The following is a 20,160-nucleotide window of genomic DNA, read 5'->3' as shown; positions in this document are numbered from 1 at the left end:
TCTTTTAATGCTGTACAACACTTTGGAGCCAACACAAATTCAGTCAACAAAAATATCCTGTGTCATTTCTATGCACGTCCAAGATTTGTCCATGCTTGGATTTCTTGCTACTAGCACATTTCAAGGAGATACAAGTGACCGATCTGGTATGTTTCAACCTACAATGAGCCATATACTCCTTTGTATGCTGCCATAATCCAACATGTTCCTGAATACATCAGAGTGCATTCTTTCTTTTTCAGCCCTAATTTGGCATGGTTACTGCATGTCAGAGACTCACCATGCATCTGTCAAGCAAATGCTGCCTGTGTAAACGGGAGAAATTCCGCCATCTGTTTAATTTAAATAATTTAGTTCCTTAAATAATAAGGAACTAAAATAAAATTCTGTGTCACTTATCATTGATTACATTACACTATTGATAACATACAGATAATATGCTATCAGCTAATTGCTATCAATAGCAATTAGAAACAAAGATAGAAGGTAACCAAAAAAAATCTGAAATTGCAACATCAAACTACATGAATTTCCTGGATTATCTCATACAGATGCAATTATATGTTATGTTTACGACCTTGAGTACTCACTTTTTTGAATTGGCATAAGCAGATAAACCAAGATCCACATCCACCAGAATGGGTTTATTCTTCTGGATCTTGCTCTTCTGTCCTTTGTCTTTATTCTTATTTTTCTTCCCCTTTGGCTGCCCAGAACCATCTTTACTATCTTCTGAGATTTCTTCCTCTTCCTCTATTTCCTCTGGGCCAATATATGGATTCCTGTGACGTGAAAGTTTTATTTTTGATTGTCAGCTCAAACTCAATAGCAAGTGTGATAATGCTGAAATGAAAGAAGTCCATTTATGGCTTTAACACAATTAACACAAAAAGCCAATTCTTACACAATTTTAATTCTTACAAATAATGGAATACTAAAAATGATTTGTTCAATGTGAAATTTGACACACTTGCCTCCACATATTTAGCTGAACATGAAAAATCATATATATATATATATATATATATATATTTATATTTATTTATTTTTTTTTTACACATTTTATATTGGGGCGGCTATGGTAGACAGGTGGTAGAGCGGGTTTATCCAATAATCACAGGGTTGGAGGTTCGATCCCTGATCCCTACACATGCCGAATTGTCCTTGGGCAAGACACTGAACCACATGTCACTCCGGATGACAGGCTAGTGCCTTGCATGGCAGCTCTGCTGCCATTGGTGTGTGGGTGAATGAGAAACAGTGAAAAGTATTTTGTAGAACCGCTAATGTTAAAAGTGCAGACCACTTATATTATTTTTATTAACAAGTTTCAATCGTTTTAACCCAAGACATACAAGATGGCTGAAAGAAAACTCACTTGCACTCCCACCTGTGTACACACACTTGAATATCAGAAGGGTCCTTAAATATGTCAGTTAGGTCCCTAAATATGTCAGTTTTCATAAAACTTTATATTGTTAATAAATGAAATTGTTAAGATATTGTTAAAGAGTTTATGGCAGAGTGCAGAAATGGACTAGTACAAAATGAAAAGATTGAGTGTTATAACACTTAAGAGAAGAGGTTTAAAAAGGTTTTCAGTCATCTTAACATAATATGCCAAGGCGAAGGGGCTTCAAAGGCAGCAGAAGCAAGAGTATATACTATAACATACTTCAGTAGCATAGTGATGTGGTTGGTTTGTAGTTTCAGCTCTTTAATTGCACATGCCACAGGATCTCCGGCTGCTTGAGCTTCTTTGACAATTAGGCTGATCTCAGCCCAGTCTACCTGATTAGCCAGAGCACTGCGCACCACCTGAATAGCTCGCTCTACAATGGGAAGATTCATTTCCAACAACTCGCCCTTAAAACGGTCCACCTCCTGCAAAACATAGATATTACATTTGCATTTCATAAAGCACTGTATTATTTAATAAAACTCCAGTGGTGAATGGCAGAAAAAATTGCCAAGCTGAAAATGAACAGTGTCTGCATACAGCTTTGCATTTACATAATATTTATGGATTTATATGCAACAGCAGTGTAATCTTTATCAGTATTGCATAACTTTAACTATATATCTACTGTATGTCAAATGTCAATCAAAGCATATCCCTATACCCGTTTATCATCTAAATCTCTACTGCACAATATAGAGTACTTTGGTCTCTGTCAATATCTTCGACCAAAATAACACAAAATCAATCATTTTATATATAAACGGAGATGGCTTTAACAGAGCAAATGTCTCTTCACAATAATTGCCATTTTGCAGGAATGCATTTATATTCTTTTACACCAACTTATATTTACAGATTTTCAATTTCAAATATCATATATTTGAGGTAATTACATGTTAAATTAATGTAAATTTTAAATAAAAACAAATTGCAACACAGTGACTGCCAAAACCAAAGATACAAAGTTCTTTCAACATAACATAATATTTAGTGTGCCATTTTATTAATTTAGTAGGTGTTTGTTTTTGTTTTTAACAGTTTTACATACTTATATTTAACTATATATTTTATTAGATATGGAGCTTATTTATTTTTATACCATTTTCTCTTAATTTGGTCATTTCCCATTTTCCAACCTTTAGCTTGCTCTCCCCATCACATGACACCTGGGCAAGGTCCTGAGTTCAAATCCCAGCACTGCCAAGCTGCCACTGCTGGGCTCTTGAGCAAGGCACTTAAACCTCAACTGTTCAGTTGTATAAATAAGATAAATGTAAGGTCCCATTCCTCATTCATGAGCTCACAGACGACCACAATTGTCACTCCAAGTTTTCCTAGAGTACTGGCTACAGAATGGAGGTAGCTATATGGCCTAGTTTCTTGTATTGAACTGCCTTGAGGAAAAAGTATACTGTGAGCAAATAAAAGTTTGTAATGAAACAATGATTCACTTTGGAAACCCCACCTGGGCCTGATGTAGAGCCTCCAACCTTTGTTCGTGATCCTTTCTCACATTCTCAAGCTTTTTCATGGCTTGTTTCTCCTGCTGAAGTGCTTTCATATCAATCTTCTGACTCTCCATCTTGGAGAAAAACTCATCAATAGCCTGACAGGATAAAAGATAGGATAAAAACATAAGCTCATAGTAGCATAATCAAAATCAAAATCACTTATAAAATGGACCACAAACCTTATCAAATGACTCAAACTCAACATATGGGCTCTTTGAGTGTTGGGAAAAGAAAAATGGGTGAAATTCCTCATACCTATTAAACCACAGAAAGGGTCATGAAGAAATTACAGACAACCTGTACTTTAAATTAAAGAATATTAATATAATGTAATGATCTTACGTGAGCAACTCTTCCTGTGGTTTGTCTGGCATCATGCTTGGCTTTTTTTCAGTTTTCTGAATGATGTAACCCTTTCACAGAGGACAATCATACAAACTCTCTTACAAATTGTTAAGAATTCAACATTAAAATTCAAATTCAATATTAATTCTAACCTTTCCATTAAAGTTGGCTGCTTTCTCCATATAGCTCTCTGCCATCTGCAAAGCCTCCAGAAGTTTTGGTCCAGCTGTAGGATAACACATTATAATGCTCTTTTTAACTCCTTGAATGTCTATGAAGCAATATAAGTATATATACTGTATATACAGTATCTTGGTTTCATTTCTGCATATCTTGAATCGCAACAGGAAAACAAACCTTCTGTCATGTTAAACTGATGATCCATTTTTAAAAGACCAGGAAAACCAACTTCTATAAGGCAGTGTTCAATAAGAGTGCCTCCATATGCTGTGGAAATATAAAGTACAAGAAACTCAAAGCCCAATGTTAGAAGAAATTATGTAGATTATATTCTGCATAGTAGTAACACTTACGAAGGTGGGGATTTAGAATCCTTTTTATTTGCTCTCCACTCTGCGCTTTGGATAAAATATCTTTAAGCCTGCAAAAGAACAAACACAAAACAATAACATTACTCAAAATCTGAATCTATGAATGTGTGGTCTTCTTGTTTTGGCTGAGCTCTGGAAAACAGCCATAAATGACAAAAAAAAAACATAATTGAAGTTTTCTTCCAGTTACAAACTTTGACATATCTACAGTGCTGTGAAAAAGTATTTGCACCAATCCTGATTTCTTCTGTTTTTTGTGTCTCATACTAGTTTTAGATATTCAAACAAAAATACAACATAAAACAAAGGCAACCTGAGTAAACACAAAATACAGTTAAAAAAAAAATAATTATTGAAGCCAATAAAAAGTTATCCAACACCCATCAACTATGTGAAAAACTAATTGCCCCTTAAACTTAAAATCTGGTTGTGCCACCTTTAGCAGCAATAACTGCAACTCGCAACACTTAACTGGACATCAGTCTTCCACTTACTTTTAGGACTAGGACTTGTCATGCTGCTAAAGCAACTGCATAATCCAGTTGCACTTGAGTTTCAACTTACAGACTGAAGACCGAACATTCTCCTTTAGGATTTTCTGGTAGAGAGCAGAATTCATGTTTCCCTCAATTATTGCCCTGGCCCTGAAGCAGCAAAGCATCGCCACACCATCACATTTCCACCACCATGATTGACCGGAGGTATGATGTTCTTTTTGTGGAATTCTATATTTGGTTTATTCCAGATGTCACGGGACCTTTGTCTTCCAAAAAAGTTCCCCTTTCGACTCGGCAACATTCTCCCAAAAGGTTTCAGGATCATCAAGGTGTGTTTTGGCAAAATTCAGATAAGCCTTAAAGTTCTTCTGGGTTAGCAGTGGTTTTCACCTCGCTACAATTACATGGATGCCATATTTGCCCAGTGTCTTTCTGATAGTGGAGTCATGAACAGTGACCTTTATTGATATGAAACAGGCCTGTAGTTCTTTTGATGCTGTTCTTGGATCTTTTGTGAATGGCTGGATGAGTTGTTGCTGTGCTCTTGGAGGAATTTTGGAAGGTCTGCCACTTCTGGGAAGGTTCACTACTGTGCCAAATTTTTCCATAGGAGATAATGGCTTTTACTGTGGTCCTTCAGCATCCCATAGACTTAAATAGCTTTGTAACCCTTCTCAGACTGATGGATTTCAAGCACCTTCCACCTCATAATTTCTGGAAGTTCTTTCAATTTTGGCATAGTGTGTTACTGGGTAAGACCTTTTAACCAACTTCATGCTGTTGAAAAAGTTGATTTTGATGTTGATATACGTTGATTTGATTGAACAGGGTTTGCAGTAATCAGGCCTGGATGTGTCTAGTCCAGCTGAACTCCATCATGAATTTAGTTTCATAGATTTTGGGGAATTAGTAACTACGGGGGAAAATACATTTTCACATAGGCCCAGTTGGTACTGGATAACTTTTTTGCTTCAATAAATAACATTATCATTTAAAAACGGTATTTTGTGTTCACTCAATTTGCCTTAGTTTTATCTTAGATTTTGTTTTAATTACTGAAATAATTTAATACGAGATATACACGAAAACAGAAGAAATGATGAAGGCAAATACTTTTTCATAGCACTGTATGTTAAGGAAATGTAGTACTTTAGCAAAAAGATTTGGAAATCTATTAATTTAGGTTGATTTCTAACCTTGACTTGATGAGTAAGGATACAATTTAACAAACAGAGCAGTAAATGTAGTCAGTCTGTCTAAAACCTAGGTAAGAGTGCTTTTCAATGAATTCAATGCTTCAAGGTTTTGGATAGTTACATTCCATACCAAAATTGACATAAGCCTAATCGATTCAGGCTGTAACCAGAAACCACCTCTCAGAATGTTTGTGATGCTCCTGCACAGTCACATCATCCAAAAGAGAAAAGCACTTACACACTCTGTACAGCTGACAGTGGAAAGAAATTTATAAATAACCTAATGAAGACATTAAAATTTCTGACATTAGTCAACAGAGCATAAGTGACTGAATTTCCCCACTGATGTAAGAGTGGACACAGAACAGCCAAGTGAGCAATCATGTTTTAAATGCCAGGAGTGATTTTACCTGAGGTGATGATACAGAGACTGACGTGAAAACTCATTTCCTATTGTAAACTTATAATTATTTCAAATTTGGCAGTAATGCTGTTTTTCCATCAGTAGATTAGGTTATAAATGTAGAGGGGTAGGTGAGGAGTCTTTCAATGGAATTGGAATGAAATCTTTAAATTCAATTTTCTCCATTTTGGTTTTACATAATAATCAATTTGCAGTTGATGCTAACAGTTTACGTACACCTGGGCTAAAGACATTCAAACTCAGTTTTTCATTACATATTTCATGTTGTCATATATTTACTGTGTTAATTCAATCTACTTTATTGTTATAAGAGGAAATTTCAATATAATAGCTAATTACAGATTTTATATACTATATCAGATTTTCAGTGGGTCAAAGATTTATATAAACTTTTCAGTATGTGGTCCAACAAAGAGTCTCCTTGCACTGACCAGCTTTATTTTTTATTTCACTCTAGGGCTGCACAATTAATCGAATATTGATCTCAATTACAATTTTGACTGCCCACGATCACATGAACATGATCGACTGCGATATCGACATTTAAAGTTCGTCCTCCGCTCATAGAAAACTCCACTGCAGCTCAAATCAAGCGCTTCCAAAACTTACAGCCAGTCCCCATAGAGTGGCGCAGTGATGAAGTTATTTTGTATGCCAAAACCCGGACACGAGTTAGCATTTTAGCGCTCGAGCTGCCATCTTCACTGCGAGCTCCAGCGCTTACACGAGGGAAATCATGACTCTAACATTTTGCTAAATGGCACTATAGATGTTGTCAGGGACATTAAATGTCATCACACTGAACAGGAAAAAACTTTACGGATAAACTGGTTCAGGTTTGCTGTGCACAATTCCCCCAAAAAACGTGGATGAAGATTCATTTACAGAATAAATCCGTATTATGGAAAATGTTTTAAATTAAGTTTGGAGAAGTTGTCGGAAGCTTTGTGATGGTGACGCTGAAGTCGAGCAACTGTGACGTAGTTCATTTATAGCACAGTTTGCTTTTTATTTTTCTGATTGTATTTAGGTTTCAAACTTCATAAAAGTTGTGTTAATTCGTGAAAATTATCTTGATGGACAAAACATCTTAGTATTGTAAAATTTTGTTGATCACAGAGCTTATTTTTTGCAATAATCCAAAAGTCTATGTGAAAATCCTATTGGGTTTTTGTCGAGGGAACCAGTGTGATGTTAACTTCCGGGTTCCGGTACAAAATGACAGGCACCACTCTATTGGGTGATTTGTCTGCATCTCTCCTCCTGGAAACACTGTTATTGCCTTTTCTACATAGGCCTGAATTGTTTTCATTTGGTTGCATATTGTCATATTGGATTGCATATTTTCGTTTGGTTGATGGCATTTTTATTTTTTACTTTATTTTTATCCTATATTCTGGGTACACTTTTATTTATATTTTGCTTCTACAAGATAATGCACTTTAAGGACCAGTCTAATTTGATGCAAAGATTTGTAAATTAGCAGGAATGTAGCACAACATGGAGCTGAAAGTAGTGGTCTGTTTATTTAAATGTGAAAGTGCAATAAAAAAAAAAGTCCCTAAAATCAATGAATAATCGTGATAAATAATCGTGATAAATAATCGTGATCTCAATATTGATCAAAAATAATCATGATGATCATTTTGGACATAACCATGCAGCCCTATTTCACTCCATAATTTTTCTGTGTAATTCAGGTCAGGGGTTTGGGATGGCCACTTTCTCCTCCACACAGTGCTGATCATTATGGTCAAACGGTATATACGGTTACATTTTTGTCCTCCAAAATGCTAGGTCTTTGTCCTGGTGATCACCTGCAAATTGCAATCTTGGAGTATGGGCGCCTTCCTTGCATGACAACCTTTCAGGCCATAGCAATGTATGGATTAATGGTGGATGTATAAATTTGTTTCCCCTTTCCCTCCAACTCTTTCATCAGTTCCTTTTGAACTGATGAACCTTTTTGGATCAAAGTTTATTCATCCCTGGGAGTTTATTTGTGCCTGCTTTCTGAACAATGTAGTGTCTGTATGGTCCGAAGAATTTTATATTTGCATACAACTGTTTGTACAGATGCTCATGGTACCTTTAGTTCTTTGGGAATTGCTCCTAAGGAGCAACTGGGTTTTTGGAGGTCCACAATTTTGTTTTCTGAGGTCTTGGCTGACTTGCTTAGAAAAAGTCACTGGCACTGAAGATAGCAATACCAATTAACTCCTAATTATGACAACTCCTAATTATGACAACTCCTAACAATGCCAATTCTATAAGCTTCTAAAAGACATTACATCAATTTCCGGTATCGTCCACACTTTAAATAAATAGTCTGTCAAGTTGGTGTATGGGTCATTCCATCAAGTGACATTGCATTTCAAGTGGTCCAATACAAGCTGCTTGACCATTTTTAATTTTCCAAATTTTTTTGGAGGGATTACCTATATGTATTGGCATTGCCAAAGCCACCAGTTTTTTGCTCTGACTGTGCATAGACACCGTATTTTTATTCTGTTTTCTTCTTCTTCTAGCTAGGGTGTCTAAGGCAGCCCATAGAATCATCTGGAGCACTGATTGGGCAGGGTCAAGGAATATTCATTGGGTCAAATTTGGGCCTAATTCGTTTTAAGGTCATAGTTTTTAATCGGGCATCCAAAATTTAAAACCCTGGGTCAAGACGAGTTCAACGCAGCCCATGACACCCATTTCCACCTAATTCGATTTTCCGCCATCTTGGATTTTGTTAAAACTTTTTTTTGGCTACTCCTCCTACACATTTTGTCGAATCATCTTCAAATGTGGCAAACAACATCTTCAGAGTAAGCCTCACAAAAGTCATCAAAAGAATGCTAATACTCAAAACAGTTTGCCTGTAATGTGCCAACAAATCTTAAGGCGAAGCCACCAAACAGGATGTGAGGCTGTATCTCAGCCTTGCACACTGACACAACGACCTTGTACACTGACACAAATCTTGGTAGGCAACTTCAGGTCTATGCCTGAGGCAATGCAACAAATTCCATGACAGTGCCACTTACTGGTTCAAAGTTACAATAACATGCCAAAAATGCTTCCATCTAAGTGCCATTTTTGGTACTCCTCCTCCAAATTTTGTCCAATCTTGATCAAATCTGGCACACATAATATTGAGACCTGACTAAACAAAACTTATCAAAAGAACTCTGATATTCAAAACCGTTCTCCTGTAACAGGATGGTCCTAGCTCCTTGGAACAAAAACTCTAGAAAAAAGCTCTAGAGCTCTAGAGCACATTACAAGGTACATGAACCTAAATAAACATTTCACACATTCTTGTTCCTTATACTTAGACTTTAAATCAAAATGTAACACTCAAGATTGCTCACAATTTCACATTTAGGGTCAATTTATAATGGGAAGGATTTGAGTCTCAGTCTTAATTCTTTTAGGGGGTACCTAGGTAATTATAGTGCGCATGCAGAACATTTCAGGTTTGAGACTTCTCTTTTTTTTTTTTAATCGGGGTGAGAAAGAGATTTTTTAAATATTCACTTTCGTGTTGAATATCTGTAGTGCAGTGGATATCTCTGGGGACTAGATACAAACCTAAAATTTTCACAGAAATAAGTCCTCGAAAGGAAGAGTTTGAGATTCCACTGGATACAGAGCTAGGGCTAGTAGAAATCTGGACAAAAACCTACTTTATTCATGCATTTGGAGAAATTAATAGATGTAATACAAACATAAATAATAAAAAAAGAACAGTATTTTACAGGACATTAGACCTTGAGGGCCAGATTTGAAGAACCCTGATCCATCATGTTGGTACAGGTGTACAGTTGGTATGCGTGAAAATATTTTATGGATTCCAATTATGGAATTACAATATTAATTTGGGTGTTTTATAAATGAACAGTGTCATAAGCAGAGCTGTGGTGTTGTATCTCCTGTGATAACAGCAGTAAGTGACTTCTGAGCAGTTTCCTCACAAGAACTGCTTGCTTCAGGCCCTTCCACAACATTTCTATTGGATTAAGATGAAGACTTTGACTTGGCCATTTAAAAACATCAACTTTATTCTTCTTTAACCATTCTTTTGTAGAATGACTTGTGTGCTTAGGGTTGTTGTCTTGCTGCATGACCCACTTTCTCTTGAGATTCACTTCACGGGCAGATGTCCTGACACTTTCTTTGCCGGTATAATTCAGAATTCATTGTTCCATGAATGATGGCAATTGATCGTGGCACAGATGCAGCAAAACAGGCCCAAACCGTGATACTTCCACCACTATGTTTCACAGATGCGGTAAGGTTCTTATGCTGGAATGCAGTCTTTTTCCACATTTAAATCAAAAATTCTATTTTGGTCTCATTCATCCACAAAACATTTTTTCCAATACCCTCCTGGATTGTCCATGTGAATTTTAGCAAACTGCTGATGGGCAGCATCGTTCTTTTTGGAGGGTCCTTTCTCCTTGCAATCCTGCCAATCCTGCATGCAATCCTGCCATGCACTGTTGTTCAGTGTTCTCCTGATGGTGGACTCATGGCCTTTAGTTGCTTAGAAATCACCCTGGGTTATTTTGTGACCTCCCAGACTATTACGCGTCTTGCTCTTTGAGTGATCTCTGTTGGTCGACCACTGCTGCGGAGGGTAACTATGTTTCTTGAATTTCCTCCATTTGCACACAACCTGTCTGACTGTGGATTGGTGGAGTCCAAACTCTTTAGAGATGGTTCTGTAATCTTTTCCAGCCTCATGAGCATCAACAACTCTTTTTCTGAGGTCCTCAAAAGTCTCCTTTGTTCGTGCCATGATACATTTCCACAAACATGTGCTGTGAACTTCTAATCCTAGAGGTTCACATATTTTCTCCACTCTCAGATATGCATTATTGAAATCCCAAGTATAATATTTTTGGCTCATTTGTGTAATTGGGATCTCTCTGTCTACTTTTAGGACTCATGTAAAAATTTTATGTTTTAGGTCATATTTATGCAGTAATATAGAATATTCTAAAGGGTTCACAAACTCATTTGCAGCAATAATTTCTAGAAAGGAGCAACATTTTCTGCAATAGAATAAGAAATTTTCAATCTTGAAATAAGTAAAAAAAAAATGTCTAGAAACATGATTAACCAATATTATATATGGTTAATTGCAATTTTATAATAAATACTAGATACATTTTGTGACGGGTCTCCTGCTCTTCCTGCTACAGCTGGCTAGTGGGTGTGGCTAGTAGGCTCATCAAGAGAACGATGTTCTTCCCTCTATAAAGGCTGTGTTTGTGTGGAGAGCACTTGCTCCCGGTTGCTTTCTGTTTGATTTTGACTTTTGTTTGTTGTCTAGTTTAACTTGCTTTTGTTATTTGTTTTGAGTATTCCATTTTCTATATTTTTGATCCACTAAAATCCTTTATAGATCTATAGGCTGTGTTGTTCCCTTGTTTTAAATATTTTTCTATTTATATTAATAAATGTTTATTGTTGCAACCAACTTCACTATGTCCTCCTTACACTTGTCACAGCAGTGAGGGTTCTTTAAATCTGGCCCTCAAGGTCCAGTGTCCTGCAGAGTTTAGCTCCAACCCTAATTAAACTCACCTGAACAAGATAACCAAGGTCTTCAGGATTACTAGAAAATTACAGGTTGGATCTAAACTCTGCAAATTTTAAGAACCCTGCTTCACTGTTGCCAATGTCAAATCTAGTAACATTTTAGACCTCATTGACAAGACTAAGCTATTGACTGTCAACCATAAACATAACTACAGTAAAATACTGTTAATATTTTATTATTTATTATGCTTATATTACATCTGTTCATTTCTCAAAATACATATTTTCTCCAGATTTCTACTAGCCCTGTAACCAGTGGAATCTCAAACAAAAAATTTTTATAGCAGAATGCTACTATAGAGTACTTATTTCTGTAAATTTCAGGTTTGTATCTGGTCCTCCAGCAGAGATATTCAACCCTGAAATTTTAAAAAATTCCACTCACCCTCATAAAAATAAAAAAAATAAAAACATGAAGTGTGCTGCATGCAAAATATACTTACCTAGGTACCCCATAAAAAATTAAGACTGAGACTTGAACCCACCCCATTATAAAATGACCCTAAATGTGGAACTGTGAGCAAAGATGGCAATCACAGTTAAACGCAGAAAACAATGGTGGTTTTCCACAGCCAATACAGCCAAGCAAACAACTTAATTATTTGACCACTTGAGATGGATTGACCCATATGTAAATGTTTGACCCACTGGAATTCTGATATTGTGAATTAAAGCTGACATAAATCTGTCTCTGATTGATAAAAACTAATCGATAAAATCAATAAGTAAAATAATCAACAACAATTTTCATTACTGATTAGTTGGGTCTGTGGAATCACTTCACAATGGTGAAAAACACATTTCTATGAATAAAACGCATCTGAAAAACAGCAGAGGTCACAGAGGGAGCTGCTGCAGGAAAAGTGCACGATCCAGAACATGAGTGTTTTATATTAAGCGCTTCAAACAAACTCGTAAGTGTATTAACATGGCTTGTCGTGTCAGATGCTGCGACAGATGCGTGTGCTGTTTAATGTGTTCCAGACATGTTTTCTTCAGCGCAGAAATGACATTTTTACCTTTAAATACTTATCTGTAAATGTTAGAAATTCATGCCAGTATTTCCATTTTACATAAAGTCTCGTCCTGACCGTGAGCGAGTCTTCATTTAACTTCACTGAATGAGCGCAAGTCCACGCATGTGCGTCAACCAAAGAGCATGTGATAGAAAGGAAGTGCAATAACTCTGACTAAAATATTCATTTTGATCAAATATTTTGTTTGCTATATTTAGAAACAAAAGAGTGTTTTTTATGAGAGCAGTAACTGTAATGGGGTTATAACATGTAATTGTATATAAATGTAATAAGTGTTATAGATTTACAAAATAAAGAAACGGTACTGTGTTCAGATGAGTGAATGTGTGTGTTACTGCAGAACATAAAACCTCTTACCAATTAACACTTAGTTTGCTTTTGTTAACTTCTGCTTTAAAGCTTGTGGACAATCAGTTGTCCTTTTTTTCAAAATATAACGTTAATATTTTTTTCAAATCCTGTGCACAATGCATAGCATGGCCCACATAGATACGTTTAATACCTTTTTCACAGCCTTCAATTTGCACAATGTTTGAAGGACAACGTTAGACAGAATGTGAAATAACATGTTTATAAAATAAAAATTGGCCTTTTAATCCAACTAATCGATTAATCAATTATCAAAATAATCGTTAGTCGCAGCCCTAGTAACATGGTGCAAAGATCTGTTAAAGGTCATCTCAAAGTCTTGCCAGCTCTGTTTGGTTAAGAAAGAATGATATATCTCACCTCTCCAGGCTGATAAGGGGTTCAGGAGGCCTTGCATTCTCAATCGGGTATCTTTCTCTCACTGCAATTTTCACATCCTCTGCCTCAGCAGTACGAAAGCGAAGCAGGTTCAGTATGGTATACTCATGATCTGTCAGGATTATGTTCCCCTGCAAATGCAAAGCAAACAATTTAAATAAGACCTTAATAGAACCTTTTTCTGTAAAGACATACAGCTTGATTAAGCATCAACAACTCTTTTTCTGAGGTCCTCAGAAATCGCCTTTGTTCATGCCAAGATACACTTCCACAAATTGTTGTGAAATCAGACTTTGATAGATCCATGTTCTTTAAATAAAACAGGGTGCACACCTGATTTTCATCCCATTGATCACCTGACTCGAATTTCACCTTAAAATTTACTGCTAATCTTAGAAGTACACATACTTTTGCCACTCACAGATACATAACATTGGATAATTTTGCTCAATAAATAAATGATCAAGTATAATATTTTTAGCTCATTTGTTTAATTAGCTTCTTCTCGTCTACGTTAGGATTGTTGTGAAAATCTGATGATGTTTTAGGTCATATTTATGCAGAAATTCTAAAGGGTTAAAAAAAAAATTCCAAGAAGGAAAATAGGTCATGGTTAAAGGTACAAAAGCTTCTGGACACAGAGCGCAAATGAAAAATTTGTGTTTCATAACAATTTGTTTGAAAATATTTTGGAAACATTTTCAATAAGGGTGCCATTATATAGACAGTGGGGGAAATAAGTATTGAACATGTCAACATTTTTTGATGTGTTGTTAATAGGGATGCACCAAATGTTCGGCATCCGAAATTATTCGGCCGAAAATAGCCTAGCAACCCGAGTAAGAGGCGCGAATGTCACGACCTCCACTTCCGGCAGCACGCTCGGAGAGATGAGGGGGGGGCGCGCATGCATGAGCTATGTGCACGAGTGCTCAGCAAGCGCATGCTCTTCGGATGTTGACAACTGTGACATTGTTTACTATGGACACATGCGATTGTTTTGTTTCTGTTCCGGAGTATTCTGTCACGTCGCGATACGTAAGGGAGTAGAGTACGAAAGCAGGTAAAGACGTATTTATTTAAGTTCAGGCAGACAAATCCAAATCGTAATCCAAAAAACGTAGTCAAGACAGGCAAAGGGTCGGGTGATCAGCAAACAGGCATAAACGGGGCAAAGCAGGAATCAAAGTCGCGGTCACAGAAAACAGGGTCAAAACACAAAACAAAAAACATGAACTAGTACTATGGACTGGGAGCAAAAAAACCAGCGGGGACTAAATGAACTAATCTATAGTTTAAACTAACTAAATCTGTCAAGGAACATAACAATAACAATGTATCTAACTATACTATATCTACTATAATACTCCGCGAGGTGTACAGGGACGGGAGCGGTATATATCCCGAATATAATCAGCCGTATAGAACCGAATAGAACCATTTTTTGCACTCTTGTCAATGCACTTTTTAATGCACTTTTTTGTTGTAGGCTACAGAGTGTTACATTCTTTCAGCAGTCAGTTATAGGCCTAACATAGGCTATTCAAAATGGGCTCAAAGATGACCACATAAAAATATTTTTATTTTACTAATTTATTTATTTATTTAAAGTTAAATTGTACCTTGTTGGTAGCCTATGCCTGCTGGAATTAAAAAAATGTTCAGTGTTAAATAAATATTTTGAAATTGTAGTTTTTGTAATTGATTATTTTCTTTGAAAAGCAAGACAAAATAGTAAAAAAGCACATTTTGACTATCTAAGTTATGCAATGATGAAAAAAATGGCAAAATAAATGGAAAAAACACGAAAAACATGTTCTGTATTTGGCCCTCAGCCAAGTTTTTCATTATATTCAGCTTCGGCCAAGAATTTTCATTTCGGTGCATCCCTAGCATCCCTAGTCGAGGTAATCCTCCCCGTTTCCAGCCACGTAAAACTCCAGGCGGCCATTGTCCCTAAGAGCAGAAAGTGGAGGTATTTCTACATGAGTGTACTTTTTGATACATGTTTGCGTATACAGTGCGGGAAATAAGTATTGAACGATATATTTCCAATGAGGTTATTCACATGAAATTTTAACTAGACATTAGTATTACTCAAGAAATCCAGAAATATAAAGAATTCACAACATTAAAGTCCATAAATAAAGTTGTGTGTAATAAAGTGGAATGACACGGGAAAAAAGTATTGAACACGCTAAGAAAAAGCCGTTCTCCAAGGCAAGGTAAGGCAAGGAACCAGCTGAAAACCATAAGTAATTACACCCCCTATCTGTGCAGATTAATATCAGCTGAGTTAGTAAATTGATTGTCTATAAAAAGGCTTTTCGTTACCATGGTGTCACACAAGAAACATCTCATGATGGCTAAAAGAATAGAGCTCTCTCAAGACTATCTGAACCTTACTGCTGCAAAACATACTGATGGAATCGGATAGAGACGTATTTCAAAACTTCTGAATCCTCCAGTAAGCATGACTGGGGCCCATTATCCGCAAGTGGAAGCAACATCACTCAGTCATCAACCGGCCACGCACAGTTGCTCCTCAGAGGATTTCTGACCAGGGAGTCAGAAGAATAGTCAGAAGAGTAGCCCAAGAGCCAAGGACCACTCGGAAAGAGCTCCAGAAACACTTGGAGGCAGCAAGTGCCATCGTCACAGAGAAAACAATAGGCAAAGCACTGCACTGCTCACACTCACCCGCAAGACTCCATTACTAAAGAAAAGGCATGTCGAAGCTTGTTTAAAGTTTTCTACAACTCATTTGGACAAGCCTATGCAATACTGGGAGAGTGCAGTCTGGTCAGACAAGAGCAAAATTGAACTTTTTGGCTGTCATACTACACACCATGTTTGGATAAGAAATGGCACTGCACATCACCCTAAAAACACTATACCAACAGTGTGTTGTTGTGTTTGGAGTGTGGAAGCACCATGGTGTGGGGCTGTTTTTCATCACATGGTACTGGCAGACTTCATATAATTTAAGGAACAATGAATGAAGTCCTTTACCGGGAGATTATTGAGAAGAATTTGCTGCCATCCAGCAGGATGGGGAAGATGAGACATGGGTGGACCTTCCAGCGGGACAACGATCCAACGCATACAGCAAAGGAAACTCTCAATTGGTTTCAAAGAAAGAAAAAAAAAGGTGTTAGAATGGCCCAGTCAATCACCTGACTTGAATCCAATTGAACAAGATTTAAAGACAATATGTTTAGAAAAATGGGCCAAAATCGCACCTGAATATTGCGGCCAATTAATTTCTTCAAACAGGAAGTGTCTTGAAGCTGTCATTACAAACAAAGGCTTCTCCAGTAAGTATTAAATAAATTTCAGTTAGCGTGTTCAATACTTTTTTTCCCGGTGTCATTCCTCTTTATTACACATAACATCATTTATGGACTTTAATGTTTGGATTGCTTTGTGTGTGTGTATATCTTGAGTTAACACTGATATCTGGTGAAAATCTCATTCAAAATGTCGATACATTCAATATTTACCCCCCCCCCCCCCCAAGCACATTTTATATATATATATATATATATATATATATATATATATATATATATATATATATATATATATATATATATATATATAATTCAAAAAGTGTAACTTTCACATATTCTAGATTCATTACACAAGGATTAATATTTCAAGCCACACAACAGTTTCGGGGCTGTTGTGTGGCTGGTGGTTAGGAACTACTCCTGTAAAGAGTGATGTGATCATGAATTCTGTTAAGTATCATGATATTTTAGTCCAAAACCTGGTTGCCTCTCCCAGGGGGTTAAGATTTGGCAATATTCCACAAGATAATGAGCCATACTTTAGCAAAAAATTGTTAAAGAAACACAACTTCAGTGATTTGCAATGACTAGCTCAGTCTCAGAATTTGAATTCTACTGAAAAGCTGTGGTGTGAACTCAAGAGGAAAGTCTACATGCACAGACCAAGAATATAAAGGAAACTATTAAGTTCTGCATGGAGGAGTGGACCAAGATCCCTCTATAAGTGTCTCCACCTTGTTAGACATTACAGGAATGCTATTACTCTCTCCAGGGCAGCCATGACAAAATACTAACAGTAAGAGTGCTGATATTTTTGAAACCAGTGTTTTGACAAGCGCAACTTCAGTCAGGGCTTCAAGACTTTCGATAAGTTGGTCAGTTATATCAGGAATGCCATTGTTAAGGAAGACTTTAAAAATTGCAGGGCAGTGGCCATTAGAGTACTGCTGTAGAAAGTATCTCAACACAGAATAGTGTTATGATAATGATAACCAAAGAGAGAGAAATCATTAGAGTTGACTGCTGTATACCGGCAAAAACACCTACAATGGGCACGTCAGCATCGAACTGGACCATTGAACAATGGAAGAAGGTGGCCTGGTCTGATGAATCCCATTTTCTTTTACATCATGTGGACGACCGGGTCCATGTGCATCGCTTACCTGGGAAGAGATAGCACCAGGATGGACAATGGCAGAGGAAGTGTGATGCCGGGAAACCTTGGGTCCTAGTATTCATGTGGACATTACTTTGATACGTAGCACCTACCTAAACATTGTTGTAGACCAAGTACACACCTTCATGGCAATAGTATTGCTTAATGAAAGAGGCATATTTCAGCAGGATAGAGCCTATCACAGGGAGCATCGGGCACAAGGCGGGGTACACCCTGGACAGGGTGCCAGTCCATCGCAGGGCACAATCGCATACACAATCACACACCCATTCGGTGTATATATTATATATTGTTAATATATAAAGACACTCAATTGTATTTTTTATTATTAAGATTTCCTTATATTTATACTTTATCATCTTTACAATGTAACTGATTTTTCTATGAAAGCTTTTAACAGATTTTTTTATTTTTTTAAAGTTGTGGTTTTGTGTGTCGTGTTTTTAGATATGCAATATTTTTAAAGCTTAGTAGTTTTTAAAGAATAAATTATTAGCTGGGTACTAATATCAACTGATTCAAAAGGTTTCATTATTAATATTGGTAAAAGAAAAAATGGTATTGTGTCATTTCTAGCAGGGTTGCATGGCATACCAGTACTACAGTAGTATCGCGATACTAAATCTACAAAATACCACCCATGCCACTTTATTATTTATTTTTTTTTATTTTTTTAAACGGTAGCATAGTCAATACGGTAGTACCATGAGTAATGTATGTGTGACATTATTCCACTGCGACATATTCCACTGCTTTTGCAGAATACACAAAGGTTAGTGACAATTAATATAACCTAAATTCTTTAACTTTACCTAAATTTGGATTATCTGTTTTAATTTATATCTATGTATTTCTGTAAATTTGTTTATTTTGACGATTTGAATTATGAATTAACACAATATTGCATGGTATCGTTATACTTCAGCTGGCATGGTATTGTAAGATATGTTTATGGTATCGTGACAACCATAATCTCTAGAAATCATCTCAAAATCTCTTACCCTGTCATACAACTCAACTATAAGGTGGTATGCAGCCTCTTCAGAGCCAAACTGAAAGTCCACAATCCTGTCCACACCAAGTTGTTTTATATGTACCAGTCTCCTGGACTTCAGGTGTTTTCTGCACTTAAGCAACATTGTAAAGAAATCATTTAGCAAACATAACACATTAAATTACCCTCACAAATGAGTCAAGGAGAACATACAGACTAGGATTCAACATACTTTCATAGCAAAACCAGAGGGCATGAGATTTTTGGGCCACTCAAAGTCTGTGGAGTGAATCCGTATGCCAGACTCGATCAACAAGACGGCTTTGCTGTCCGGCCTGGGGGGGAAAAAATCATCTCAAGGAAACAAAATGCCACAATAATTTTTGCAGTTGCCTAGAGCAGCCTTCATATTCCTGTAGATGCTAGTTACATGGTTCTATAGACGTGGTTAATCTCTAATATTGCTGAATATATATGCATTATAACTTGTGCATTGATTCATACAAATTGCATGAAGCAATATAGTCATGAAAAGTGTTTTGACACCGTGGTCCCTTACTTCTGTAGTCGAATGAGGTAGGTCTTGCTGTCAATGTCGTAGACATTGTACACTCGCATCCCCACATAGCTGCAGTAACATGAAAGATACATTTTAGACCAAACGTAACAAAAAATACAGGCCACTAGTTCTTAGTAGACCTAGATCAACCTACACAAGGAGTAGAAACCACTATGACAGACCTAACACTACATGTTCAACAGTTAGACATGTGGTATTCAAGTGTGATACATAGGCTACATGCATACTCTCTGCTAGAACTCTTTTTAAAACACCTAACCAATTGAGGACAGCTCGGGGTTTTTTTTTTTTTACACAGGCTGAAACGAGATCTCAAATATTTGAGCTAAAAAGTCAGGTACTTCAACATATTACTACTTTGCAGAGTTTCGGAGGGATCATTTGATTCTCGATGTGTAACCATATTCTGACTATTGGTTAACTTAGCAGTATCCATGCTAACAGCTAGCTAGCTTACTTGGTGCGTATTGGGTGCATTTTATTCCTTACTTGGCATTGAGCTCGGCAATCACTGCCCTAATATCCACTGTATTGAATCTGCCTTTCATCGTGTTATCGAGGTACACAAACTACAGTGTTTTGCTATACTGAGCACAACACGTCCGAATAAACGAGCAGTGCGCATGCGCTACGTTCTACGGAAGCCTGATTGCTTTCCCAGCGCATGTGTTTATAAAAAAAATCAAAAAGAAATAGACAAATATATTTAAAATAAATAAAAAATTTAAGCCTGTTGGAGATGTCCGGA

At 36.7% G+C, this 20,160-nt stretch overlaps 1 protein-coding gene across 4 annotated transcripts in view; it reads right to left on the bottom strand.

Annotated features, from left to right (window-relative positions):
• Positions 1–20,061, bottom strand: part of LOC108269820 (ribosome quality control complex subunit NEMF) — a 39,448-nt gene extending 19,387 nt beyond the window's left edge. Inside the window, exons 1-13 of one of the 4 annotated variants that reach the window (XM_047157536.2) lie at positions 19,902–20,061; positions 19,392–19,460; positions 19,065–19,167; positions 18,840–18,965; positions 13,351–13,499; positions 3,852–3,919; positions 3,676–3,765; positions 3,471–3,544; positions 3,316–3,386; positions 3,153–3,228; positions 2,928–3,068; positions 1,676–1,884; positions 591–782 (exon numbers count right to left, since the gene is read on the bottom strand). In XM_047157536.2, the coding sequence (XP_047013492.1) occupies positions 591–782; positions 1,676–1,884; positions 2,928–3,068; positions 3,153–3,228; positions 3,316–3,386; positions 3,471–3,544; positions 3,676–3,765; positions 3,852–3,919; positions 13,351–13,499; positions 18,840–18,965; positions 19,065–19,167; positions 19,392–19,460; positions 19,902–19,960 (1,427 nt within the window). In that variant the 5' untranslated portion in view covers positions 19,961–20,061. Of the gene's footprint in view, positions 1–590; positions 783–1,675; positions 1,885–2,927; positions 3,069–3,152; positions 3,229–3,315; positions 3,387–3,470; positions 3,545–3,675; positions 3,766–3,851; positions 3,920–13,350; positions 13,500–16,380; positions 16,532–17,708; positions 17,825–18,839; positions 18,966–19,064; positions 19,168–19,391; positions 19,461–19,901 lie in introns of those variants that run through there. The other 3 variants (XM_017475878.3, XM_017475881.3, XM_017475880.3) reach the window with 3 other exon arrangements.
• Positions 20,062–20,160: the final 99 nt, after the last annotated feature.

The sequence above is a fragment of the Ictalurus punctatus genome, chromosome 9, assembly GCF_001660625.3.
Source record: "Ictalurus punctatus breed USDA103 chromosome 9, Coco_2.0, whole genome shotgun sequence".
In the NCBI taxonomy this organism is placed as follows: Eukaryota; Metazoa; Chordata; class Actinopteri; order Siluriformes; family Ictaluridae; genus Ictalurus; species Ictalurus punctatus.
Note: the sequence above shows the minus strand (reverse complement) of the source record. Positions and strands in the feature narration are given on the sequence as shown.